This window comes from Anomalospiza imberbis, chromosome 15 (assembly GCF_031753505.1).
Source record: "Anomalospiza imberbis isolate Cuckoo-Finch-1a 21T00152 chromosome 15, ASM3175350v1, whole genome shotgun sequence".
Taxonomy (NCBI): domain Eukaryota; kingdom Metazoa; phylum Chordata; class Aves; order Passeriformes; family Viduidae; genus Anomalospiza; species Anomalospiza imberbis.
In genome coordinates, this window is record NC_089695.1 from 12,594,606 (window position 1) to 12,620,827 (window position 26,222).

The 26,222-nt window shown below is 44.1% G+C and overlaps 1 protein-coding gene and 1 long non-coding RNA gene across 3 annotated transcripts in view; one reads left to right on the top strand and one right to left on the bottom strand.

Moving 5' to 3' along the window:
• GLRA1 (glycine receptor alpha 1) overlaps window positions 1-16,895 on the bottom strand; it is a 36,916-nt gene extending 20,021 nt beyond the window's left edge. For both annotated transcript variants that reach the window (XM_068205957.1, XM_068205958.1), the window contains exons 1-2: window positions 16,739-16,895; window positions 1,689-1,819 (exon numbers count right to left, since the gene is read on the bottom strand). In XM_068205957.1, coding sequence (XP_068062058.1) covers window positions 1,689-1,819; window positions 16,739-16,794 — 187 coding nt within the window. In that variant the 5' untranslated portion in view covers window positions 16,795-16,895. The remainder of the gene's footprint in view (window positions 1-1,688; window positions 1,820-16,738) is intronic.
• A 299-nt stretch (window positions 16,896-17,194) lies between these two features.
• The window catches only part of LOC137483114 (uncharacterized), a 124,933-nt gene continuing 115,905 nt past the window's right edge, over window positions 17,195-26,222 (top strand). Inside the window, exon 1 of the long non-coding RNA XR_011004343.1 lies at window positions 17,195-17,281. This is a non-coding gene — a long non-coding RNA (uncharacterized lncRNA). The remainder of the gene's footprint in view (window positions 17,282-26,222) is intronic.

The following is a 26,222-nucleotide window of genomic DNA, read 5'->3' on the forward strand; positions in this document are numbered from 1 at the left end:
GCCTGGGTGAGAGGTCCCCTGCCAGGTTCCTCTCTGTCCCTGCTTGAGCTCCTGACTTCATCCTCCAAATTAAAACCCAAATACTACTTATTTGTTTTCAGAATGTGAATCCACAGCTAAGTCCAGACTTTACAGCATTTACGGAAAAGCTGCAATCTTCTTTTTGTTAATCTTCCCCTCCCCAAAAATCAATCTGATATGGATCTTCGGTATTATTTTCATTTAGATCTAAGCAATTAAAATGTCCTTATGAGTTACTGCAGTTAATTTAAATGATGTGCTTTGAGAGCTACAACCCCAAGCTCTGTAAAACACCTCCTATGCCTCCCATATAAATTGGAGCCTGATTTATGTGTGGGAGGCTAAGCCAGCAAAACTGCCCTGAGGGGAAGGTGTAGTTCATTGAAATAAAACAGAAATTAAATTATCTCAAATAAAAATGCAATACAGCTGCCTTCAGCAGAAAGTGAATGTATACATTTCATTAAATATTAAAGTTTAATTTGTGCGTGTGCATAATTTAGAGGTAGGCAGGTTTACAGGGTGGTATTTTAACTCCTTGTCATTTGGATAAGAGCAGCAGTGTCCTCTGTTGCCTGGTTGGTTACTGGGACACAGGATTCCCACCTTTCTTTGGATTTAAAAGCCCAGTACAGAGTTTATTGTTCAAAGCTGGGTGCCAGGTGCTGTCACCAGTGATTAGTGGGTCCTGGAAATCCTGCCAGCCCTGCCAGTGGCTCCAGGGGAGAGGGAACTGGTTGCAGGAAACAAAAGAAGTGGAACAAAATGAGCTTTGGCGATGGCTGGGCAGTGGCTGAGAGGAGCAAGTCCTGCTTTATCTCTGGGTGTGATCTGGGGCCAAAGAGCCCCTGGGAAAGTGAGCTCAGTTAAAAAGAAAGGAAAACAAAAAATCATAGAATGGTTTGAATTGGAAGAGTCCTAAAAGACCCTCTAGTTCCATCCTCTCTGCCATGTGCAGGGACATCTTCCATTAGACCAGACTGAAAAAGCCATCCAAAAACCCCACACTTGCTAGAAGAGGTGTTTTGAGGAGAAAAGAGGTTTTGTTGCCTCTGCCAGGGCTTGCCTCAGGGCTGCTTGGCTGCCATGGAATATGGGGTAGACTGGAAATCTGGGTGGGAAAAATAGAGCAGTGTTGGGCTGAAGAGCCCCTTTACTATGGGGGACAGGGATGGGTTTGGGCTGCCCCTGGCATCTTGTGGGATTTCTGGGAGCTGATGGGAGAGGCTGCTCTTGGCTGCAGTGGCTGTAAGGGGGGACCATTGCTTGCCATTAGCAGGTGCTGTGGGCAGTGAGTGACTCCAGGGGAAAGGAAAGTTGGGGAAACTCTAAAGAAGTTCAGTTCCCTGCCAGTCACTGCTTGGTTTGACCGGATCCTCAGTCTATCTATTGAGATTGATACATTGAGATTCCCTGATCCAAGCAGGGATCGGGGGGCCCTATGCTTACAGTATGTGAAGTTCTTACAAGGTTGTTTCCACTCTGAGCAGACATTTGTTGATGTCTTTCCAGAAATCTACAGGGATCCATGTGCCAAATATCTTTATAATACATACTTGGTAAGAACATAAATATTCATATTTTATACAGCATTAGGAAGATATTAATGAGGATTGGATGCAGTTTTCAGTCCCAAAATGAGAGAAAGATGGGTTTTTTTTGCATACCTTTAAAATTTGGTCTGATCCTGGCATCGTATCCTGAAGTTCTCCCCATCAGCTTATCCAAGAAGTCGGAAGGAGACATGGGTTTGGGGGCAGATCGAGCTGCTGCTTCAGCTTCCTTGGAGGCTGCCAGGCTGTGCAAGTAGAAATAAAGAGGAGGTTTCAGTGTGTATCCCATGCTGGGGAGGGCTTGGGGTCCAGAAACAGAGCAGTCAGCATCTTATTCCTGCTGAGGCAGGATGGGTACCCATGTGAATTCCTAATGAGGCTGGTCTCGGCTAATTTGTTTGCCCAGCCCAAACATCTCCAAATACAGAATCCCAGCTGCCACCAAAGTAGAAGAGAGATGATGAGCAGTGAAAATCCTTTTGTGAGTTTAGGTATAGCTCCTTGGTGTGCCACTAAATTACAAACGTGAACTCTGGCGCTGAGCTCCACAGGTAAAATACACTCTGAGATTAGCCTTGGGCAGCAATTACTGCTTAATTACAGGGCAAATAGCAAGGAGCATATTCAGTACTCTGACAGTATGATTTTCCAAAAGGCAGGTAGGATCAGAGAAATCTGGAGTTTTAAGTTTAAATGAGCATCACGTGGTGGTCCAGCTCGTGCAGAGCCTGTGGGGCTGGAGGGGAGAGGGGTGGTTCTGCTGATCAGTCCAGCCTTTGCTACTGGTACCTGCAATGCAGGGTCTGAGTTCAGCACAGAACTGGAGTGTGTTCCTAAAATTTTACTCATGTTGTGTTGAAGATGAAAGGAAATGGAATCTTTCTGGGATCTATGTGGACCCAGGGGCAAAAAGAGTGAAATCATGAATTTATCTGTAGAAAACCAAAACCTATGGCTGGCAATGTGCCTTCTGACTGGATGGGAGTCTGCAAGATCTGCAAGGTGATGATCTGAGCTTAGGAAATCAGTTGTTGCCATCTACAGAGGAGCAAGTAACCCTTGGTATTAGGTGCTCATTCTCAGCTTTGCAGGAAGGTTTGATTTCCTAGACAGGAACAGACACCATTCAGTACCCTCCCTCTGGTTGTGTGGTTTCTATTTGAACACCAGTCTGTTCCCAGGCTGCAAGTGTTGAATAAAACTGCCAAGATGATCCAAAAATAATCCCACAAATCACCTATGCAATGTGGTTAGGGTGAGCCTGTGGGTTCAGGTGCCTGGTGCTGACTAAAGCCCGCAGGCAGCATTGCAATGCAAATGTACAATGAGCCAAAGGAAGCTGCTCAGGAGAAGTGAGGCCATTGCTTCACACGCTGCAAAACTCCTGAATTTTTTTAAGTACACAGGCTGTGGGAATGATGAGGAGCTCCTGATAGAGCAGCTGGGAGTTTACAACAGGCACAAGCTATTTGGCTACACATGTCCTCACAAATGACACCAGAGTCCTCTGACAGCATGAGGGCCTCACCTTGGGAAGTTTTGCAGGAGTAGTGCTAAGTACAGACACAAGATCTTTTGGGAAGAATTTGGGACTGTAACTATGCTTGGTATTAATGTGATCCTGCCCCCAAAGATGAGCTCTTCCAATGGAAGTTTGAGCTGAAACCCCAAAGATACATGTTATCTTTACAAGAACACTTTGAACCATTTGATACCTCAAAACTTTAAAAAATCAGATGGGATTCTACAGTGCTTGGGTGCCTAATTTCAAAATCAGGAATCTGGTAACCTGCATTGCATTGACTTTGTTTTCTGGTGTCAGCAGCAGTGGCTTGCCAAGCCTTGGTTTTCAGTCCTGCAAACTCACAACTGCAGTCTGGCTCCTTTTGCAAGTTGCAACAGAGTTCTCTGATTGCTGGATTTTTAACTGTTAAAAATAGTTTAATTTGCAGTGAAGAGGGCAGATTAATTCCAGATCACTTCCAGTGAGAGCCTAAAACCAGGATTTTATTCACTTCTTTGAGTACTCCCAGTCCACTCCCCCACTGGGCCATATCTGCACAGGTTGCTGCACATTTTTCTCGGTGGTGATCTGACAAAGTGTGGATCTTGCTCTTGCTACAACCATCTCCCCTTTCTTGTCTTGTCCCCATCTCTGCCCCAAGAAAATACTGCAAAGCAGAACCAATGTGTTTCAGGGGTAAATGGGGTTGTGGAATGGGTGGTGTTTTTTAATTTAATTTGTTTTTAGAAGGAAAGCAACAGGGTGCAATTGATTTGCAAACGCAGAAGAAAGCTGGGAGTGGGAGGACAATCAATACTGGGCTGGACTACTGCATTCCAATGGAGTGTCTGCATGGCAATGAGTGCAGAGAAAAGATTTCAATTAAGCAGCAAATTACTTGGTAACCAAAGACTTCTGCCACTTCAGCAAGATGCCAGACAGTGCAATACACTGATTTCTTCTCATTAACTGTAGACTGGATGAAGTATATGGAAATGGAAAATGTGTGTGGGAGGGGAGAGGCAATACAAACCTAATAAGCATCTAATAATCTTTAAGTGGAAAAAGATAATTAGAAACTGCAATTCCCCTGGCATTTGTTTTAAAAAATGATGTGGAAAAGCACAGAAATTGGTGCTCATCTTTCCCCTAAATTCAGTGTGAAAGCCTCTACTCGATTTATTCACCCCACTTCCAATGAGTGAATCTGTATTTCTTGGGTGCCACTTTCCAATCCTTTCTGCATCAAAGCTGCAAATAAATTAATTTCATGGGCTCACTTCCCACATGGAAATAAATATTTGGATAACTGAAGCTCAGAAAGCTCTGGGAGAGGACCACTCTCTCACAGCCCCACTGCTTTCTGCAGCTTCATGCCCATCCCTGTGACCAGTCCCTGCAAGCACCTCTGGGGGTGTGCTGAAACAGTCACACAAGGTTTCAGTGGCTTGATGCATGTTTCAAAATCTGTCTGGCTGCTGTGTGGCTTTACCTGGGAATGGTGAGTTCTGAGTTTCCTCCAATTTGTTTGGTTACTAGATGGTTTCCTAAAACTAGACTCCCCCTGGATTTAACAAGAAAAGGCAAGAAAGCAGTGCATGGGGAGCCTTTCTAGAAGCAGGCAGCTGAGTCTGTTCTCGATCTTAGAAATAATGGCAGAAAATACCACTGGGAGCTGCAGAGAGGCTGATCCACCCCACTGCTTTAGGTAGATGGATTCTGTCTAGCAGAGCCCCAAAATCTCCATTCTGGTTGTGACAGCTGAGCTTTGCAATGGCAGCTTAGCTCCAACAGCACCCAAAAAGTCTGCCGGCTTCCTCTGTCTTCCAGGTCTGTCTGGACTAGTGCTGTGTTGCCTTGAGAGTTTTCTGGGATTTTCTCCATCCCTCAGTCCTTCCAGAACACCCTCCAAAATCCCACAGGACTGTTCGTCTCCTGGCTCACAGAGACAAGGAGAGGGGGACTGCCAAGTGATTCTAAAATTATTGGCAGTAGAAGAGAATTGGAAATTTAGTGTGGGTTGTTGTGTTCTCAGAGAGATTTATTCTGTGAATAAACAAAGGGAGGCAAAGGCTGTAACAAACCCACCGAGGATGGAGTTTGCATTGGTGTAAGAGTTGTCTGAGCCGAGCTCTCGGTGCATTTTAATAGCAGTCAGACAGAGGCTTATCTTATTTATGCTGCTGTAATCCCTGGTGGATCTGGCTGAGAAAGTGCCATCAGGCAATCATCACAGCGGCTACAATGGGAAGGATCTCTTCAAAGGGTCGATGAACTAGCATAATCTTTTGTGATATTAATGCTGGCATGTAAGCAGACACCAGCAAGTCCCCGGGAGTTCCAGCCACGAGCAGGATGTGAGCATGGTGGAGATGAGCAGCCCAGCAGCTCAGGATTGCATCCCTTAAAACAGAGCAGTCAAGATTTGCAGGACACCTATTGCTGGTTTTTCCCAGCCTATACAGACACTGTTTACTCTGTCTGCATCATTTTGTTTCATCTAAACAGATGATATATTCTTATAAACAATTATTTGGTTTAGAAAGTGGCTCTTCTGCAGTCTGGATGTGTCTGTTCACTTGATTCCTGGCTTCCCAGTTCACTGTTTCCTTCTCTTCCTCATCCCATTTGCATGATCCTTGAGCAGTATTTTTGTACTTTCTTCTTTTTTTTTTTTTTTTTTTTTTTTGGCTGTGGCCATGGTTGTCCATCTAATTAAGTCCAACATCACAAAATGCCCCGTTCTGGCTGAATGCTGATACTGAGAAGTACATTTTTTTTTCTTTTCAAAGAGGAGTGAAGAAGGAATTTAATTAGCACAGGTCTTCTATTCCCTTGTCAAATAATTTAATTGTTAATCATTAATTCAGAGTGTAAAAAAATAATGTCTGGCAGCAGAAACAAACTGTTGCCAAGCAGTTTTTGCAAAGGAAATAGCTCTCTGCAAAGTGTGGAAGGCTCAGGTCTCTGTGAAGGTAAAGTGGTGCCACATCAGTGGCTCCAGAGAAGTGGAGTATCTGCAGGCTGGGGAGATAGAAGATACCTCACCCCTACCGTGGTTCTGTACTCCTCAGCAAAGGTTTCTGAAGTGGTTTGTTTGGGGGTTTTGAATTTTATTTTTGAAACACAGCAAGCCAGAAACCTTGGCAGGGATGTGTTGGGAATAGTGTTCAGGTGAGCTGCCTCACACGGTTGTCCTTCAGATGTGACGTGTTCTTTAAGATATCCCAGGGGAAGGAAATATCCATCAGCCCTGAGGCAGGCTGAGGTGTGCAGAATAACTGCTTCCCCGTTCCCTTCAGAGCCAGGCTGGAGCAGTGCTGGGGCTGGGGGACGTGGGAGAATTCATCAGTTTTGTTTTATTACTCCAGCGGGCTCTGAGAGGTGCAGCTGCACAGAGAACATCAGAGCACAGAAAGGCATTGTGCTGTCCATGATTAACAATGCAGCCCGGGGTAACTCTCTTCTTCCTCCTCCTGAACCCTCTCCCCGGGCACAGAGGCCCCTGAGCAGATCCTGGAGCTCAGCAGAGCCCAGCTTGGATTCAGATGATGCTGGGGCTGCCTGTCTCTCTTCTCCTCTGCACCAGGAAGGACAAATTGTCCTGAAAATAAAAAGGGGCAGCCCTAAACTCTGCACCCAGACATTTATTTCTGATTGCACACCAACATGTTATCTGGAGGGGAATGCTGCCAGACCCTTGCTGGGAAGGCTTGGCAGAGACTGCAAGCAGACTTTTTATTTTAATGCTAAGATTTACTATCAAAATTAATAGCACAATCAATATTGATATGCAATTCAATTAAATAGGATGAAACTCATTGCTTGCCTGTTTTTCTCCAGCACCTTGTCTGAATTTCTGGCCTGCAGCATTAGAGGTGGAAAGGAGATGGAATAGTAGAGGTATGTGGGAGAAGAGAGCACCAATACTGAATTTTTGGCCTATCCTGGTGCTGAGTAGAAGGAGCTGTGAGTGTTACAGATGTTCTGGTTCCCAGTGGTGATCTCAATCCCTTGGTTGTGCTCAGCTGCTGGTGTGTTACAGCCCCTGGTGTGTGGGGTGTACTCAGGGGGGAATTTTAAAGTTAATTCTCACAGGTGGGAAGGGAAAATTTGGACATGGTTGTTTTCTTAATTCAGTTGAGTGCTTATGCAGGATAATCAGGGAGCAGGCCTGGATACAGGAACAGGATAGGAAAGTGGATGTGTATAGTGAGACTGGAGAAATATGGAAATTGAGAACCTGTGGAGACATTTCACTCTGAGAAAGAAATGGGCAATGAGCTATTATGTGTCTCCATTAGTGGCAGGAGGATGGGGACAGGACAGAAAGAGCAGACTTGTTAAATGTTTCTGTCCTGGATGGCTGTGCTCTGTTGCTGTGAGCTCTTGCACCAGAAGTAACTGCATTGCAGTAGTCACAGGATGTAATCAGTTAAAGTTTTAACCCAAAGGATCCCAAAACACTCTCAAAGGTCCCTCACCACCCCTGTTGTCACTGGTCCCTGTGGCTGTACCTGAGGAGAGGAGCTGGGAGGTGCTTTTTCATGAACCTTAGGGCATTAACCCTCTGTGATCATTCCCATCCAGGGAAAGCTGTAACAACTTCACTGGAGTGAGAAAAATCTCTTCAGACTGCAGCATTCTGGTGTCTCTGCTCCACTGCCACATTCCTGCAGCCCATGGCTCCTATGCCATATGGCAAAACACTCTGTCCAGAGCTATAAACCATCCCAATTACACTGATTAACTCTATGGAAAGACACCAACACTTGGAATATTTGCTGACGCTGCCTGGACAGAGCAGTAAGAAAATAATAAATGACTAGACAATTGGCTGTGGGGAGGAGAAATCTGCATGTTGTATATAGTTGGGAATAGCACAGGAAGACCAATAAATTGTATGGGAATAATGCTCAGTTTTGTGCTGGGTCTCTGCTCCTCACAAGGACTGTTGTTGTGCAATCGCTCTTATCACAAGAAGTGTTGGTACTTATCACATACTAAAAAGTGTTTGTTAAATTAATTTTTGAGCCACAGGCATTATCTCTAGTGACTTTCCCAACTGTTCTCTCTTCCAGAAGTATCTACAGCTCTCTGAGCCCATGCAGTGACTTTCTGGAGAGGTATGATCCTAAGCCTCTGAGACAGGTCTGAAAACAGCTCAATCAACAGAGAAGCACAAATCAAAACTCAGGTTTTAACCACTTGTGAGATAAATCCAGCAAACACCAGCATTGACTCTCACCTGTGCCTATACTGAGAGGCTTACAAAAAAACCCCAAAGTTATAATTGCTTTTTGTTTTTTGTTGAAAAACAAAGGGGAAAACATCCTTGCAAAGACAAAAGCATGTCTGTAGCTTCACACACACACACTGCATATTCCTTTTAAAGTCAGGAGGGCTAGTCAGATATTCAAAGTCGTGCATAAACAGCCCTCCTGAAGGCAGTAAATAAAGGGGGAAAACGTCTTAACAAGATGAAACTTCATAATCTAGGTAAGAATATTCTCTTTGCTGATGTGCTCCTGATTTGGTGTTTGGATGGAGAGCTGCAATGGGAACCTCAATTGACGTCAGAGGGTTTTAGATCACAGACCAGACAAGTGTCAGAGAATTACCAGAAATCGTGGGTGCTCTTCTATCTATAGCTCTGCAGTCGTGCTCTCGGGCGCGTTTCCATCAGTTCAAATAGCTCGCTACGGCAGCTTTTGAAAAATTAGTTTTAGTTTAAGGATTTATGCTGCTCGTTAAGATCGGGTAAGGAAATTGTAGCCTCTTTTTTTACTAAATCAGAAGTATGAATAGAATTCTTTTAAGAGATATGACGTGTAGTGCAGAGTGGTGGTGGATTTTATCTTCTGAGACAGAACTTTTTGCTGCAGATCCTTTGAAGAGGTCTCCTGAGCTAACCTGTGTAACCTACCTACAAATCTGAGGGTCCTGTGGTAAAACTGGGGCTCTCTGATGAAATTTGTGCTGTGTAAAGTGAGTTGTGTGATGAGAGCGCTCATGTTGATGTTTTCTGATGGAATTGATCATTGTCATTGCAAGGCAAATACCCTGCTGGACTTGAATGTTCCCTCTGTGCCCTCTGTGATTCCTGGTGTAATTCATCAGTTTATTCATGAGCAATAATGAAGTGCAACTTCTGGAATGAATGGCTGAGCCCTGGGTCCCCTGCCCAGGAGGGATTTTCTCCTCCTCACTCCAGGTGCCCTCTGACTTTGTTTTGTCAGGGAACTGAAGAAACCAAACTCCATCTTTTCAGTCCTGGTGCAGGAGAGCAAGTTGTGTTTGATGAGGCTGCTGCTTTGTCAGCCACACTGCTGGGAGATGATTTCAAAGTCCACAGCTCTGTGTCAGGGTGTGATGGATGGGGCTGGAAGCTGGGCAATGTTTGCAATTCCCAGATCCATGGGATGGCAGGAGAGGTGGGATACACACATTTTGGGTTGTAAATGAGGTCTTGGGAGAGCTGGTGCAGGAAAGAATTCTGTGTTGTGTGTGGGTGTGCCAGCAGCTGTTCCCCTGGTCAGCAGTGCTTCCAGAAGGTGAAAGCACTGGGAGCAAACAGAGAGAGGGTTGTAAACCCTGTATTCACTTTGTGAACCCAAAGTCACTTTGTGAATACAGGCTGTGGACAAAATTCTCCTACCCAGCAAGCCAGAGGTTCTCCACTCCTCACTGAGGTAATAATACCCGTGGTGAACATATCCTGCTGTAGTGGGGGACTGAACCAGCATTGCACAGACACCGATGGCAGCAGCAGGGACATTTGGAGCTAAGGCTTTTTTAAAGGGTGCTGATAACAGCTGGCCCTTGCAAGCTTTCAGGTTTTGTAACTCCCCTGTGAAAGAGAGGAGGAGGGGTCTCTGCTCGAGGCTTTATACAATGCATCTTTTTACGGGCATCAGCTGAAACAAAAGAATAAAAACAAAATTGGAAGAAATCAAGTAAAAGCGAGAAAACCATGACTTGGTTTGGATTTCCTGCAGGATTCCTGGCTCAGCTGCGTTTTGCTGCTGAGCCAGACTGATCCACCCCTGATCCCCCTTGCGCTGCTGTGTAATTGATTTGCGTGTTTGCTCCGGCCCTGCCGGGGCTGGGCTCGGGATTTGCATTCTGGGCGAGTGGTCGCAGGCGCCGCTGGCAGGGCGAGGGGAGCTGCTGTCGGCAGCTCTGCTCTGGAGGCAGCCGGGGATGATTGATGGCACTGCAAGCCCTGCTGTTCCAGCCATGCGACACTCCCGGGCCTGGCAGCCCCCAGGTGCTCTCTTCCCTCTTCACCCACCCACAGTGAGGCACTGATAAACACCAGAGGGTTCCCTGGCTGGCTGCTAAGGCACTTGGGTGTTTTGTCCTTTTTTTCCCCTTTATGTTGTTTTGTTTCTAGCAGGCTGTGAGCCTCAATGGAAGAGTGAAGAGGGAGAAATCAAAAGGAAAGCAGGGGTGCTAAAGTGTTTTCTTATGTTTTGCCCTCCCTCTTAAAATCCAAATTTTGTGAGGCTTGGTAAATTAAGATTTCTCTTGCTCTTTTTGCTGGCACTTATACCCAGCAGAGATGTATTTCCAGGTGCCCATGTACCAGCCAGATGTGGTGCCGTCCCCAGATCAGCAGCTCACCGTGGTGCACTCTATGGATGAACTAATTGTCTGCATAAAGGGCAAAGCTCAGCTCCTGTGAACAACGGGTGCATCTGCCTCCATAGTTCTGTTCTCTGCAGGCCCCCTCCGGGCTTTGCTGAGGGGAGGACAAATATTGTATTTCTGGATTTTTTCAGTTTTTGTGCATTAGTCTCTTGAAGCATCAGAGAGATTTAAGAGCAGCTTGGAGGTGTGTATGGGATCGATAGCACCAGATCAGCTGGGCTGTATCAGCACTTTCCCAAGAGGGGAAGGGAACTGTAACATTTTGCACCAATCTTGGCTAAGACATCCCAATGCAAACCACCCCCTTTGGAGGGAAATGGTTTCTGTTCTGCCTGCCTTGGTAAACACGAATGTGAATTGTTTGGATACTTTGGGGAAAGGGTGAGAGAAAAGAAACTGGTGAATTTTCTGTCTCTTTAAAGGGTACTGACCTGTTGAATTAGCAATAGTTTTTTATGCTGGTACAGTGCAAAAGTTGCTCTTTCCTGGGCTGTGCAAGTAGGTCTGGAAGTCAGCAGCCAGACAGTCTGGTGTTGAATTTCTGGTCATGGCTGCTGCTGATCCTTCCGATGCCTTGCAGGAAGAATTCCTACTTCTTTCACTCCTTCCTTTTTGCTTCATGCATCCCAAGCTTATGTTGGTTTTTGGTGTGTTTTGGTTTGGGTTTTTGTCATTTTGTTGGATTTGTTTTTCCCCAACTAAAGTTATCAAATGTTCTTGGAATTAATATTTTTGCCCCTCAAAAAATTGAATGTGGTGGGAAGGGTGTGCTGGAATGACATTTTTAGCTTATGACATTTTGAAAGCTTATGATGAATCTTTTCTCTTGGAAGATGTGAGATGCACAGGTGTAACCATAGTTCATTAAAAACCCAATAATTTTGCTCTTGCTGACAGATGAAGGTGAGTAGAAACATGTCATGTAATGAGAGCAAAAGGGTAATTTACTGGAATAGTGAAACCCCAATTTAATGTGCCACAGCAGTGAGAGCTGATACAGGCAAATAAACCAGATGGAAGTAATAATTTGTAAACAGCCTATCTGTTGTCTTAACACTGATCACTTTGGGATCTCAGAAGAGTTCCAGGTTATGGAAAATAAGCAAGTGAGAATAGGTGATGTGATTTGACATAATTATATGTTGTGAGTTAGTGTGATTTTTTTTAAAGCATGAATTATATTTATAAGACCTTTGTCTTTCATCAGTACCTAAATAGCAATTCTATTCATTAAGTGGTCTGACACCTTGTTGTGACACTGGATTTTGGAGACTCCTTTTAAGCTGCATGCTGGGGTGAAATGAGAACAGGCCTATCTGCTTGTTTCCTATTGCAGATGAATGATTGCTGCTTGGTGCTGGGATAATAAAGTAATTTAATTTTGGACATTGATTAACTTCTTAATTCGAACGTCGAGATCCTTTTCTATTCAGGTCAGCTCATGAGGGTTTGGTGAGATTAATTTCTTAAGCTCACAAGGGATGTTTGCCCAGGACCGGGGGAGCTGCCCTGTGCTGTTGCTTATGAGACCTTTCCTTTCTGGCTGGAGTCACTTGGTCAGCAGCAGAGTGAACTTCCTGAGCCTCTTCTCTGCTGTTAAAACTGGGACTCTCTGAGTCAGAGGGCTGCTGACCTGCTTCATACTTAAGGGTCTCCAACACTTCTTATGGGAGAAGGACAATAAGAATTCCCATGCCTAAATTGTTGTTTTGAAGGAAGTTTCTGTAGTGCCTTTGCATGTAAGGGCAGGGTCTGACCATTCCCTCCAATCTCGAGCTCTTTTCAGAAGCAGCAGCTCTCAGGTATTTGAACAGTAAATCTGAGTTCTGCCAGTGGGACTTGCTGCAGTGTGGGGCAATGTTCAGAACGAGCCAAGGTGGACAGCCAGTCTGCATCACCTAAAATTTGCACAGCACCAGTGCCTCAGACACCAAGGGTATTTTATTAGCCCATGTGAGAAACTGCAATATTGGTTGTAATGGTTTTGATAAGCAAGTTGGTTATTTAGGGTTTTCCTGCTCTTTGTAGCCAACCTAAGGTGGGGGGAAAATAATGGTTTCTTTTCACAGACATTTGTGGAGCCTGTCTTCTGCTCTGACCCATCCATAGAGCAGGTCTGGAGTTGTTTAAGGCAGCTGTTTGGCTAAGAAGGAGGATAAGATTAGACTGTCAGAAATGTTTTATGTAGTTTTTGTTGATTTGTCTTAAATGCAAGAGTCGGGATGGATGGATCAAAGTTCCTGCAGAAGGCAGGGTCCCAGACATTTTGTGCTTTTACTGCAATGGCACCAAATTAATCTTTCTTTACAGAATGATTTATAAGGGTTTCTAGAATTGTCTACATGGTCACATGTTCAAACCTTGGCTCTGTAACCCTTTTAGTGGGGTCTCTAATGGGGCTATTAAAGGCTGCAGACCAAAGAAGCTAAAGAGTATCCTTAGAACCATCTGGTCCAAGACTTGCTAAATCACTTTTATTTCATGGAGATGAGGGACTCTGCAGAGGCACAACAGGTCATAAGGAACAACTTCTAGTGAGTTTTAGTACACACAGCAAATATTCTGTGACTATTGACAATATCTGCTACATCATTTACCTTGTGGCTCTGGAAGTCTCGGGTTAGGGCTTCACTCTGTAATGTTACCCCCTCCCTGCAGAGCTATAGCAGGAACCTTAGAGATAGTGCAGGTTATTCTTCTCACTCTTGGTATTTTCAAGGAAATGAAACCAGCAGCTCTCCAATCATCCCCTTCATCTGCCAAGACTGTTTTAGAAGAAGGTTTGTTCGTGGGTTTTTTTCCTCCCCACGAAGTTGAGGCTTCATGTTCGCAGTGGCACCTTCTTATTATTTTAAAAACTGGCAATGAAGAGCTCTGTTACTGACAGGAGGGAATATGAACATGCCAGCTGGAGCAATCCAATAGGGACTGAGGCTGGCAGCAACTTTTAGCCTGTGACTCACTTGGAGCAGTTGCCTGGAATCACTCCTGCTAGCTGACAGATTGTTGTTCAGAAGGGGCCAGCCCTGGTCTTGAGTCACGAAGGTCGTGCTGCTGATTCCTGATATCAGGACCAAAATCAGGCCCAGAGATTTTCAAAGCCTCACAGGACAGTGTCCATTTGGGTAAGGGGTCAGTTCTAGGGCATCTTTTCTCTCCTAATTTGACAATTCTCTCCAGCTTATGCAGTGGTGTTTCTGGACCATTACAACTATGAAAATTCAATGGTACCACAGAAAGTCCAAGCAACATCATCACAGGATAAGGGAGCATTTTGTTCTGCATGAAGGAATTCACAGCTGAGCACTCAGGTGTGTAGTTAGACTTTGGGAGAATGATTAATTGTAAATGTCTCCACAGATATAAACAGGACATCTGGAAATCCCTGTGTCCAATATTGCCCCAAACTGTCCAATCTATTTTAAAGAACTAGCACTTTGCTTTATCTAGATACCTGTAAGGAAAGCTTGGACAAACAAGCTGTCCTCATCTCCCATCCCAGCCCAGTTCCCATCCCTGCCCAGGTTCCCAGTAAAAGCCTGAGTCACAGCTAAGTGACTGCAGTGTGAGGAGGCTGGATGGGAAGTGCTCTTCCATAAAGAAAGGCATGTCAGAATAAGGCACATATCACAATTTCCTTCTAAAACACCCCAGCTGGAACAGAAACAAATATTATATTGGCAGTACCATAATATTTGCATTCACACACCAGCTGCTACTCTTTCCCATGGGGTCTTGTTTTTTAAATGGCTGGTGGAGGACATTTCTGTTAAGCAACAAATCTAGCCTTATTTTCTATATTGGCTCATTTTCCTATATTGGCTGTATATAATTTTCCTTGGAGCGTTAGATTTTTTCTTTTTTTTAAAATATATATTTGTGTGGTATATATACTAACATACAACGGATTCTTTTTGACAGGCTGACAATAAAGCATGGTGCACTCTGTAATTTTAAGCAATGCATACTTCTCTTCTGGATTATTGGATTATCAGCTGTGGGTTTGTTAAACATCATGTATGACTGAGTGCAGGAGTAATTGGCACACTAAATTTATGAATGATTGTGAATTAATAAACTTCTCTTACTGAAACTGAAATAGCAAAGCTATTCCTGGACTAGAAAGGCTGGTGAATTTTTGGCCTGTAATAAATTGAATACATAACACAAAACGGGAGAGAAAAGAAGAAAAAAATTGCGTAGAGTCAGTTCTGAGCAGGAATTACTGACTGCTTTTTTGTTTGAGTTTTTAAAAATGTATTTAAACCGTTATTGCAGTATATAAACCAATTTGATTTCATCCTTTCCCTGTAATTGAGTTAAAGCATTTTCAAATATTCTTAAATGTTGATTTTGGGGAAATTAAAGTTGCAGAAATACCTTTTGGATGCAATGTGATGTAATACCACATATATCTGTGTACAATCTATAACGTTATGAACCTTTGCATTAGAATCTGAAGTGACTGGTTTGCCAGGGGTTTGAATTGCTCATGACTGTGATGGATGTGCTGGGAACCTGTCAGTGCTCACACGTGTGGTGTGATGAAGCACAAGTGTGAGCAGATCCACAGGACAAGTGTGCATCGATTTCCCTGTTCTGGCACTTCAGAGGCTTCAGTACCAGGGACATAGCAAATGCAAGCCTGGAAATACTCTTTATTTTCAGTGATGTCATTTTCATTTTGTTTTCTGGCGTTTGTGTTGTTCAGTCTTGTTTGTTTTGTTTGTTTTTTTTTAACCCGATGCTTCTCCACTGTTGAACTAAGAGTTTATTGTACATCCATTTGCTCCCTCTCAGCCCATCCCAGTGTGTCGTGCAGGGCTGCAATACACCTGTGACTAAGATGAGAAAGGATGGCTCTGAAGTGTGGGTTGTTGGGCACTGCTTCTCAGAGATTGGTGATTTTAGTTATTTCTAGAACTCTTGTTTTACTTAACATAAACATTTACTGCTTTGAGTTCATGAGACAATCTTGCTGTCTCTGAATTACAGGAACAACAGGGATGTTCCATTTTTTTATACCTAGAAATACTTTTGTGTTCAAAAGGAAAGAGATTTTAGCTCAAAGTCTGGCCAGTATTGGCAGGTCTGCTACTGTGATTGATAAAATAATAAGTATTATGCCAGTGATTTTATGCAAATAACGCCTGTGTTTTCACATTAAACTATGAGATGAGACTTTGGCAAAACACAGAAGTAAGAGCCATGCAACTGAATTGAAGGCTGAGACTGATAAGCAAGTTCAGGTCATGAAAGAGGGCTTTATTCTCCAATTGCCTATATCTGGTGTCTCTCATTTGCTCCAGCAGGCTGCATTTTTCATTGATATATAGAAGCTTCTACCGTCCAATTTTTTTGTCCATTTAATAAAAGCACTGCAAGGATAGATGGACAAGAAGCAATTCTTTAAGACTAAAGATGTTCCCTCTATCTTAGCCTTAATGAGAAACTGAACACATCTAAATCAGAGTCAAAATACAGCTGGGTGATAATGGGCATAATTGGAAAAAGCTCCCCCCACCCCCTTTGGCTTTCATTTAGATTCTGCAAAGAAAGAATATTCAAAACAGCATGAAAGAGAAAAAATAAGTTGGGAAGGAATGAGATTATTCTTTGCTTTTGTTGATTTTAAACAGAGCCAGCTAAGGATAGAGGGCTAGCCCTCCGAGGCAGGCAGTGGAAGCATCCCACGGAACTCACCTGCAATCTGAGGATGGGGAGGGGGCGAGGTGGGAATATTTACCCGGGCAAATTCAAGTGCAGCATTGCCAGCCGCCACTAGCTGTCACTTTGCAAGCAGCCGGGGTCGGTGTTTTCAGCACTGCGGTTAGCGAGATTGCGGTGCTAATTAAACGGAGTAACTCCCCGAGCCGCGGAGCGTCCCGAGCCCGGGGCACCGAGGGGAGGCAAAGGGCAGCTCGGGGCAGGGGCCCACCGCCGTGCCCAGGGGCTGTGGCCCGAGCTGGGCTGGGCACGGTGCTCCTCGCGTAAAGCCGAGCCTTACCTGAAGAAAACGATCGTCTCCCACACGTAGACTCCGAGCGCGTTGACGTTGCACATTTTTCCAGCTCTCGCTGTTGTGTTTTTGCTTTGTTTCTTTTTTTTTTGTACTCCGTGAGGGGTGGGCCGGTGGGGTTGGCCAATAAAGTAACCCGGCACTTGGGGCGAGCGGAGCAGCCCCGGTACGGGCGGGCGGCCGCGCTCAGCACCGCGGACAGCGGCGGGCGGGCTCAGCCCGGACAGCGCCCGTGCGCGCCCGCTCAGCACCGCGGACAGCGGCGGGCGGGCTCAGCCCGGACAGCGCCCGTGCGCGCCCGCTCAGCACCGCGGACAGCGGCGGGCGGGCTCAGCCCGGACAGCGCCCGTGCGCGCCCGCTCAGCACCGCGGACAGCGGCGCCGCCGCCTGCGCTCGGCCCTCCTCCGCCGGGGCCGCCGCCACTGCAGCGCCGCTCGGGGCCGGGGCTCCGGGCTGCCCGCACGGAACCCTCCCTTCAGCGGGATGTCGCTCCGGACATCAGGCTGGCGACAGGGGCGGACGCAGCGGGTGTAGGTTTGCCATCGGCGTGCTGGCGGTGAGGTGGGAGCGGGGGGGACGACGACCCTCAACAACCCAGGGCTTAATCTCCGCTGCTGGCCGGGGCGTCTTCCTAATTACATCCACAGGAATTTGTCAGTGTGGAGCCGTGCTGCAGTCCCGGTTGTGTCGCTTTCCTGCCCGCCGTTTGGCTGCTGTTGATTCCTGCTTCCTGGGCTGTTTTCCTCCCGAATAAGTTATTGCTGCTGTAGGGAAGGTGTCCCATTGCTCAGGGCTAGAGCGGAGGGGAGCGGAGGGGAAGTTTCTTGGGAAGCACTTCCATTGTGCTCAGAAAGAAAGTGGCTCAGTGTCCTCCTAATGCATCTCATCTCCCCTCTGCCCTCTCTCCCCTGCTAGGACTCGCCAGATCTTGTGAGTTTCTTGCTGCATTAATTTACTAAACTGAAAAAAAAAAAAAAAAGACAGAAAGAAGGAGAAAAAAAAGGAGGGGGAGGTGGAGAGAGGGAAGGCAGAGGGGAGGGGGTAACTCAGCCTCTCCACCATCCCAAGGCCCTCCTCTTAGCTGTGCTCATTGGTCTCGGGGCTGAAAAAACTACTCTAGGATGTGGTTGGATAAATGCATGTTGTTCAGTAGAGGCCGTTAACCTTTAAAGCGCTGATATGTTTTGGTTTATTTCAAATTTTTTAACCCGAATTGCTGTCTTTTTAAGAAGTCTCTGAAATCGTCTCCCTTCACAGGGCAAGCGAAATGTGCCTTAAATCTCCATCTCGTGGAAGATCTGCTTGGCTGGCAGCTGATATGTGTTGCTCTTGGCTTTTAAGGAGCATCTCTGTATTGTGATTCTGTTGTTGTTTAGCTTTGATTTATTATTTTTTTCCTTTTTCTCTTTGTTTTGTTTGATTGGCTTTTTTTGGTCTTTTGCATTTGGTTTTGCAAAGAGCTTTGGCAAACACCAGAGCCACCAAGGCCAGGGCAGGTAAGGAGCATTCAGTAGTTTCTGATCACAGCTCCAGCTGTGCTCACAGGGTGCTGAGCTGGTGGTTGGGTGGGGAGGATTGGTCCTTGGTCACTGTCAGTGTCACTCTGCCCGGCTTCGCATCAACTTCTGAGAATTGAAAAACTTAGCTCTCCTAAATAATCCAGGATTGTTTTTTTTCTTCTCTATTGTCCCGCTGTATTGGGATTATTCTTCTTTAAGTTCTGTTTTGTTTACTTGTCTTGTGCTTTGCAAAACTCCCCACGGCGAAGATTTGCTTTTAACTCCCGTTGAGCTGTCTTTAATCTGTGCAAGGACTCTTCCTATCCCACGTTGAAGGCTGGAGGATGAGTGCTTTCTCCACCACTATTGTAGCCCCCCTCCAGGCTGGGAAATAACTACATTTTTCTTCTCCTTTTGAGTTGCATCTCAAAGGACTTTACTGCCATACTAGAATTCACCTGATGTTTTTGATTTTCTGTTTTTTTCTGGTTCATTGTTTTGTTTTGTTTTAAAGCAGTGTGTTTATGTAGTGAAGGAGACAGAAATATCCTTTGGGCACCATTCAAAAGAAAAGAAAGACCTGCTTGGCTTCTAGCCACTGGTACAGTGGGAATTTAATCGGATTTACTCCAGCTCCTGGGTCTCGGTGTCTGGATAGATTAATAACAGGCTCTGATTTCACCTCATGGAGATTCCCGGGGACGTGATTCCATGCAGCATTCCCTGCCTGCTGCTTGCTGGATCCTCGCTGTCCCTTCTCTCCTGACATTTATCCCCACATGGATGAGCCCCTGTCGCTGTACTTTTCCAGCCCCCTGTGCGCTGACAGACCAGAGGAGGAGCTCCAGACCGAGAGTGTTAACAGGACCCACACGGCAGGAAAGAAATGGTCTTTCCCTGGCTTTTTTACTGGGAAGCAGTACAAAGAGCAGGAAGCAGAATCATCTCTTGGCATCTGTGGGTTAATTGTAGAGGCTGTCAGCCTTCTTGTTCCCTTAGAAATGGAAATGGGCTCTGTAGGAGATAGCAATGTTTCAAGTGGTATTTCCCTTGCTTGGGAGTTTGATCTTTATACCAAAGGAATCTGGGCTTGCTTCCTCTTGTGCCCACTTGCTGTTCTTGCACTCTCTTGGGCCAGGGGAGCAGGGGAACTGTGCTTAAGATCAAAAAAAGCGGATAAATCTGTGTGTTTATAGGATAAACTTGGCTGTTACTGTTGAAGGGTCTCAAAACTGCTTTTCCCAGGGAAAGAACTTCTCTGCTTTGCTGTCATCTCCCCTGGTGCTGACCCAAGGACTCTTCAGCTGATATTCAAATATTTCTTCTTACTGGAAAGAAACTGGAGCATTATTTGCTTTGGCATTTGGAGAAATGGAGGAAAAAACAGGGTACAAGAGAGACTTGGAGCAGGTCTAGGCATTGAGGTGATTTAGACCAGGGAGTAAAAAATAAATGTGAATTTAAGGATATAAGTTTTGCATGTCTTATCAGGATGACACCAAAGGTACCCACACATTCTGCTTTACATATTTGTCTATGCTGTACTATCACTCTTAACTGCTTGCCTTGGTACAGTGCCCTGTACTGTGCTATGTGAACATGTCAGACCTTGGCCAGGATGATCTCAGGTCCTTGGAATTCACATCCTCTGATTTAACCCTGGCGATTCCAGAAACAGCCTCACTGACCCCCATCTATACTTTCTGTGTTCTGTAGTTCCTGATGTTCTTTCATCTGTAGATATCTGTGATGAAGTTTCCCAAATTTGTTCTGTACCATGCCAGATATTTAGATTTTCTTCTGTTCTCCAAGAAGTTTAGGGCAGATAAACTGGAAATAGGCCTGGAGATTGAATAATCTGCATTCAATTTTATCAGTTTTATTTTAAGTCACCCTTGTCATCAGGTACTTCTCTCCCTGAGTCTGTCCTGGCTTCCTCTTAGACGAGGTTTTAGCTTTTTGCTTGGTTTTGTGGCAGTGGTTTGTGATTTATTTTTTAGGGGAAAGGTTCACTTGCCAGGTCTGCTGCTTTTCAAACAGAGTCCAAATGGTTTTGAAAGGCATTCATCTTTCTCTGGTGGCACTTGTACAAAATACAGAGTTGAAGATAACTTATCATTATGTCAAATGAGGCTCTTAAAATTAGAATTGCCTGCTGCGTGTTCATCTTGTTCTTGTTTTTAGTTTCAAAGTAGATGAGTCTTGTAAAACTCGCTTGTAGGTGAAATTGTCTGGGAAGATTTTTGTCATCTTCTCTCTGGGCTGTGAGTGATGGATTCTCTTCAATATAAGACACCACAAAGATAATGGTTTTAATTTGTTTTTCGGCACTGAACTAAAACTTGGGGACATCTGCTGGGAAGGGTGTGCATGGGGACTGATAAAAGTCAAGGAATATCTGTTTTTCCTTTATGTGGCTCCTCCCTGATCCTTTCCCTTTGAGCAATGCACGTGGAATTCTTTGTGAAGAAAACTATTCTTCCTGGTAGGCGGTGGCTTCATTTTGGATTTGATAGAATAGAATTGCTTAAAGACAAGAAGAACACAGAAGGCCTTGGAAATCACTCTGTAATGAGGTGACCATGCAGTCTATGCTGAGAATTAACCTAAAGATTCATTCACAACTGCAAGTTGATTTCATTCCTGCTCTTTTCCATCTCTGGATTTTATAGCACGTAGAGCCATTTTAGTCTCTTCTTGCTTTTTAGAATTCAAAATCTGATAATAAATTCATCCTGGTGATAAACTCTTTCAAGTTGACCATGCACTGCCTTCCTTCCCCACATAAATGACAGGATTTTTGGTGAAGAGGTGGCCAGCACAGCAGTAAAGTACACTCAGCATTATCTTGGGAATATTAAATCCATTATTGTCAGTTTGTTCTTTGGAGAATGGCTAATGAGGAAACAGTGCTCCAAGAACCTGGATTCTGCTTCCCAAGGCAGAGATTCAAATTGCTACAGCAGCATTACTTGCCTTTTTGACACTGAACAAATGAAAAACAAATTTTAAATTAGAGTTAAGTTCACAGAATTTTACAAGGTTCTATAAAGTAATTTCCTATTCAGCTAATTTCCATGTTGAGTAAGCTATTTCTATGCAAGATGGTTCAAGTAAATGCAATTTTCTTAGAAACTTGAGAACCTGGAATTCTTTTTTTTTTTTTTTTTTTTTTTTTAAAGAAAGTAATTGCTGGTAAAATAACACCATAAAGTGTTTCTGCAATAAAATGCAGAAAAAGATTCTTTACTTAAAAGATGTACAGATGACAGAATTCACTGGACCTAATGCAAAGGTCCATCTACCACTACTTTTGGAAGTATCAGTAGTCTAAAAATATTTTTAGAATTGAACGCTGATGAAAAGTTTGATAAATTCTCTTTTGATATGAATTGGCTCTTTGGAAAACAACCACTGGTGTCTTGTATGGGAAATCCAGCAGCCCAAGGCTGGAAGGCTGCAAGGGATGGAGGTGATAGATTTATGGTGTAGATGATTGATATTTTTGACTGAAATTCAGAACAAATATCACTGTTTGATGGCCTATTACCCCACATGTTTTTAAAATTACAGGTCTAACTATATTTGAGGTTCAGCCCTACAACTTCCTCTGCAGACAGAGCCGTTCCATGGATTGTCCTTGACCTTCCCACTCCTGGGCACTTTATTTCTTGACAAGTAGAGCAGGAACTGATTTCTCATCATTGGAAACATGGCCCCCACGAGTCTGGTGACATCCAACCTGTGATCACAGACTCTCTGGAAGGGCAGTGCAGCCCTGGGCTAGGATGACTTCATGACACCCTAGACATTTGCAGGAGGCCAAGCAAAGGCCTTTGTGAAACATGATTTGAATGTGTGTTTGTCCTCCCATGTCCAGGCTAAGGCAGTAATCCCTGAGGAAGAGGAAATAAAAAAGAATGGATGGTTGTTTCCCCCTAGGAGTGCTGAGTTATTAATAAATTTCCATGTCTCATATGTCACATAATGACACTTGAGCTGTGAGTGGTCTCGCTGAGTATCACAGGCTTGTCATGGTTGCAATTTATGTATGTTACCTGTCTTGCTATAAGAAAGCAGCAAGGACCTCGTAGCCCTACAAAAATCACACTGCTAGAATTACAGTGCAATCCTAAAAGAAAATTATACTCCCACTAGAAGCTTGCAGGACTTAGGTTAATTGTTTCTGACCTGTGCAGAACAATTACCAGGCGATTCATGAAAATCCAGAAGTACGATTTCTTTCAAAAATCTTCACCAACAAAACTTTTTTTGGTTACATTACTGTGTAAATGAAAAAGAAGCCAAAGCTACTTTTACAGCTAGTCTTGTGAGGACTTGTTGGAAGTTGTTGGAAATATTCTGCTATTGTTGGAAATATTCTCTTAGCTCTCAGTGTCGTGAAGCCCATTGCTCCTGCCTTAGCTGCCATCAAATGCTGCAGGAAATTGAACTTTCCTATCCTTTATCTTGCTTTTAAATGAAAAAAACCCTCTATTTATTTTGCTGTGAGCAGGCACCAGGTTTTGCAGAGGTATAGAAGGATTCAGGGCAGACCTAGAGTTATTCACATTACCATCTTCATTTCTATTGTCTTGGAATAAAAACAAGCAAAACAATAATCACTCAATTAAAAAACCCCACACCTCTCAAAAAAAAAAAAAAAAAAAAAAAGCCCCAAACCAAAAATATGTAGGAGGATAAAGAGGGAAATAAATAGAAACAAATACACTGAACACTTTCATTGCTTCACTCATCTTGTGAATTCAAGAGAGTGTGTGTGGGAAACACCAGACTCAGAAAGGAAATTGAGAAACAACCAGTGATGCTGAAGTGGCCCCTCAGTGTTCAAATGCTCAGATACAGGAGCATCCTCTTACATGCCCCAATTCACTCACAGGACCAAGCAGGAAAATTTATCTTCTGGAGTGAAAGAAATAATCTGCATTTTTAAATTACTACTATTATTTTTAAGCTTTTGCCAATAGAAATATTTGCATGTGAGACGTCTGAAGAATAAAAAGAATCCTTGTAGGATCCCTCCTCTTTTAGACATTGCAAAGGGGTTGATCCTCCATCCGTTTTTGGCTTTGAGGGAGAAGTACGTTCCATTGCCATCCAAAGCAATTCTGCCATCTCTAGTGGGGTAAGCAGGGATTTTGAGAGGTCATTAGGCAAAGGATTTATTACCCATCTTTATTTTATTTTATTGTTTAAAACTGTGGCCCTGTGGACTCACAGAAATTTCCCTGAGCATCACTGACTAGGGTGACTTGTTTGGCCTTCACAAAAGTATCTTGTTTCTGCCCCTGTATTCCAGGTAGAGAGCCCTGGTGTAGGGCTGGGTTAGTAAGGATTTACTGATAACTGTTTCTGGAAGTCCTAGAAGGAGGTGAAAGGTGCAATTTGAAAATCTCAGCCGGGCTGTGTGAGTTGAGATGCTTACCTCACCTAAAATCCTTGCCTCAGGTACGCTATCTCAAGCCTCAGGTGAAAGAGAACAGAGAATTGAACACATTTGCTAAGTTGCTTGTTATTGCCTTGGGCTACACGTTTCTTTGCAGCTTGTTGAGCTAAACCCTGTGACAGGTACAAGGCCTTTTTCATGCCCTCCCTCAGCTCAGTGTTCGCCCAGGGCTCGGACAAAATTCCCCTCCTGCCACGCCCAGGGGGGCTGCAAAGTTTGTTCAGTGAGCTCTGATTCCAACCTTTGGTCTGATACAACTGATAATTCAGCAGCTGGAGAAGGGGATTAGCATGGGCCACTCATTGGATTCAGCAAAGGGAATATGGGAGCTCTCAACACTGACTTATCCTCTGCCAGATATGAATGGAGGGAATCTTCCTCTGTGGTCAAGCTCTGCTTGATCATAGCACTTGACACAGCTCCTCCTCTAAATGACTGCCACCATTAATGAATGGCATTCCCTGATTTTCCTAAGATACTAATGATTAACTGCCTCTTGCACAGTGAGTATTCTAACAGGTGCATGTTGGAGAATCTTAGATGACAATTCTTTTTGCTCTAACTGCAGGATTGCTTTTTCTGCCACAATCAAAATTCTCTTCCCTCTTCAAAATATGAAAATCACGATGGGTTCTATTGACTCTCCAGGCAGATATCTTCTGTGTCTACAGCTCAGCTGACACAAAACCAAAGTGCTACTGCTTGCAAGTTTTGCAGCATTGCTCTGTTGCTGCCTTTATATGCTGCGTGCTGGAAAGCCCAACGTTGCAAAGCTTTTGCAAATCCCTGCAAGCATCAGTGGCCTGTATTTATTGAATGGAATGAATGCAAAAAACTCAGGGTGTAAACAGAATGGATTTTTTTTTTGTAAAAATACACTAGCTCTGATTTTTTTCCCCCAAGCATCAATACAATTATTTGTAGTAAAAAATCAGAGTGTTACCATGATTTTTTCCCTTTGGACAAATCAGAAAAAAGAAACTCCAGCCTGTTCATAATGTTGCACCACATTGGCCCTTTTGTCTTCTATAGCTTTCCCTCAACATGAAAATAGTTCTCTGCCAAGGCAATTGAACTGAACAGAAGTGATTTGTGTTGTCTGTGTGAAGAGAAAAGGCTTTGTTAGATTTCAGGGAAGACATGGAAACACCTGGGGTGAGAAACAGCTTGGCTGAGACATGGCAATCACAATGCTCTCATTAAATCTCCACGCCTATGGCCAGGCTGGCCTCACTTTGCATTTGCTGCCTGATTATGGAGTCTATGAAGCTGCTGTCTGGAAACAAAAAGCAGTAAATCAAAGCAATGGGCAGCTTTCAAAGGGGGCTGGAGGAGCTCGTGATTCCATGCTCTCCTTTGGCTGGTTGTCTGAATGCAGCAGACACCAAAACCCGTCCCTGCACATTTCTGCTGGCACGTGGAGGTGCAAATATACCTTAACTTTTTAACTCTTCATGTCTTCATGGTCTAGGAAAGACTTCTCTTCATGGAAGTAAATCTTCCAGTCTCCTCCCAGATGACTTATCCATGAGAATAGCAGTCCCTTCAACTGGCAGAGAATTTTGTTTGACATTGTGGGTTGTGATAGGGAGAGAAAAGGAGGGAGCAGCCTTGGTTTAATTCCATATTAGGCAGAACTTTGGAGACAATCACCTGACTCCTGTGTGGACAAAAACACTGGAGATATTTCTGCTATTGTACTCTTTGTACTCATAGTATTTTTAGTGGAAAAACTGTACCAATGAACCAGAGTTTGGTTACTGAAATAAATTTTGGAGAGCTTTATTGCATAGGCATGAGCTATTCTGATGTACTTCTCTTGGTTTTTGAGAGGCGGCTGAATTGTCTGTAGAGGAATCACCAAAATATTATAGCATATATATTTATATAAATATATATATATATGTATATATATGTACACACACACATATATTTTTGTACCGCCAAGCTATTCTCTGGAGACTCACAGGGTAAGTGCCTCCAAATCTGAGCTGTGCCATGAGGATATTCCATGTCCTGCCTCGAGCATATTCATATTCATATTCATATTCATATTCATATTCATTCCCAGGAATATTAGAGAACTTCCAAAGTCTCTTTCTCCCACCTAAAAGTTACAACCATCTCTTTAGAGAAACTTCATTGTTCTTGGACTTTTTAACAGGAAAATACTCCTTTTCTAAAGTCTGTGAATTGAAGCTCTCTCCAACTTACTGAATTCCTCTGGGCAACTCTGGATAAGGAACTGACATTGAGATTTGAAGCACTTCAGGGCTTCCAGAGGTGAACTGCCAGGGTGATTACTTTATCCACGATCAGATAGTCTCCAGATCCTGGACCTGGGCCACTTCTTATTTAGCTGATGTTCCTCAAAAACCCAGGAAAAGTCTCTTATAAGTCTCAGCATTCCAAAAAGCTCCAAAATCTTGGATATGAGAACTTGTAGACTGTGTTGATTACATCTGGGGTAGACTTTGCTCTCCCAGTGATGTACTCAAGCAGCTG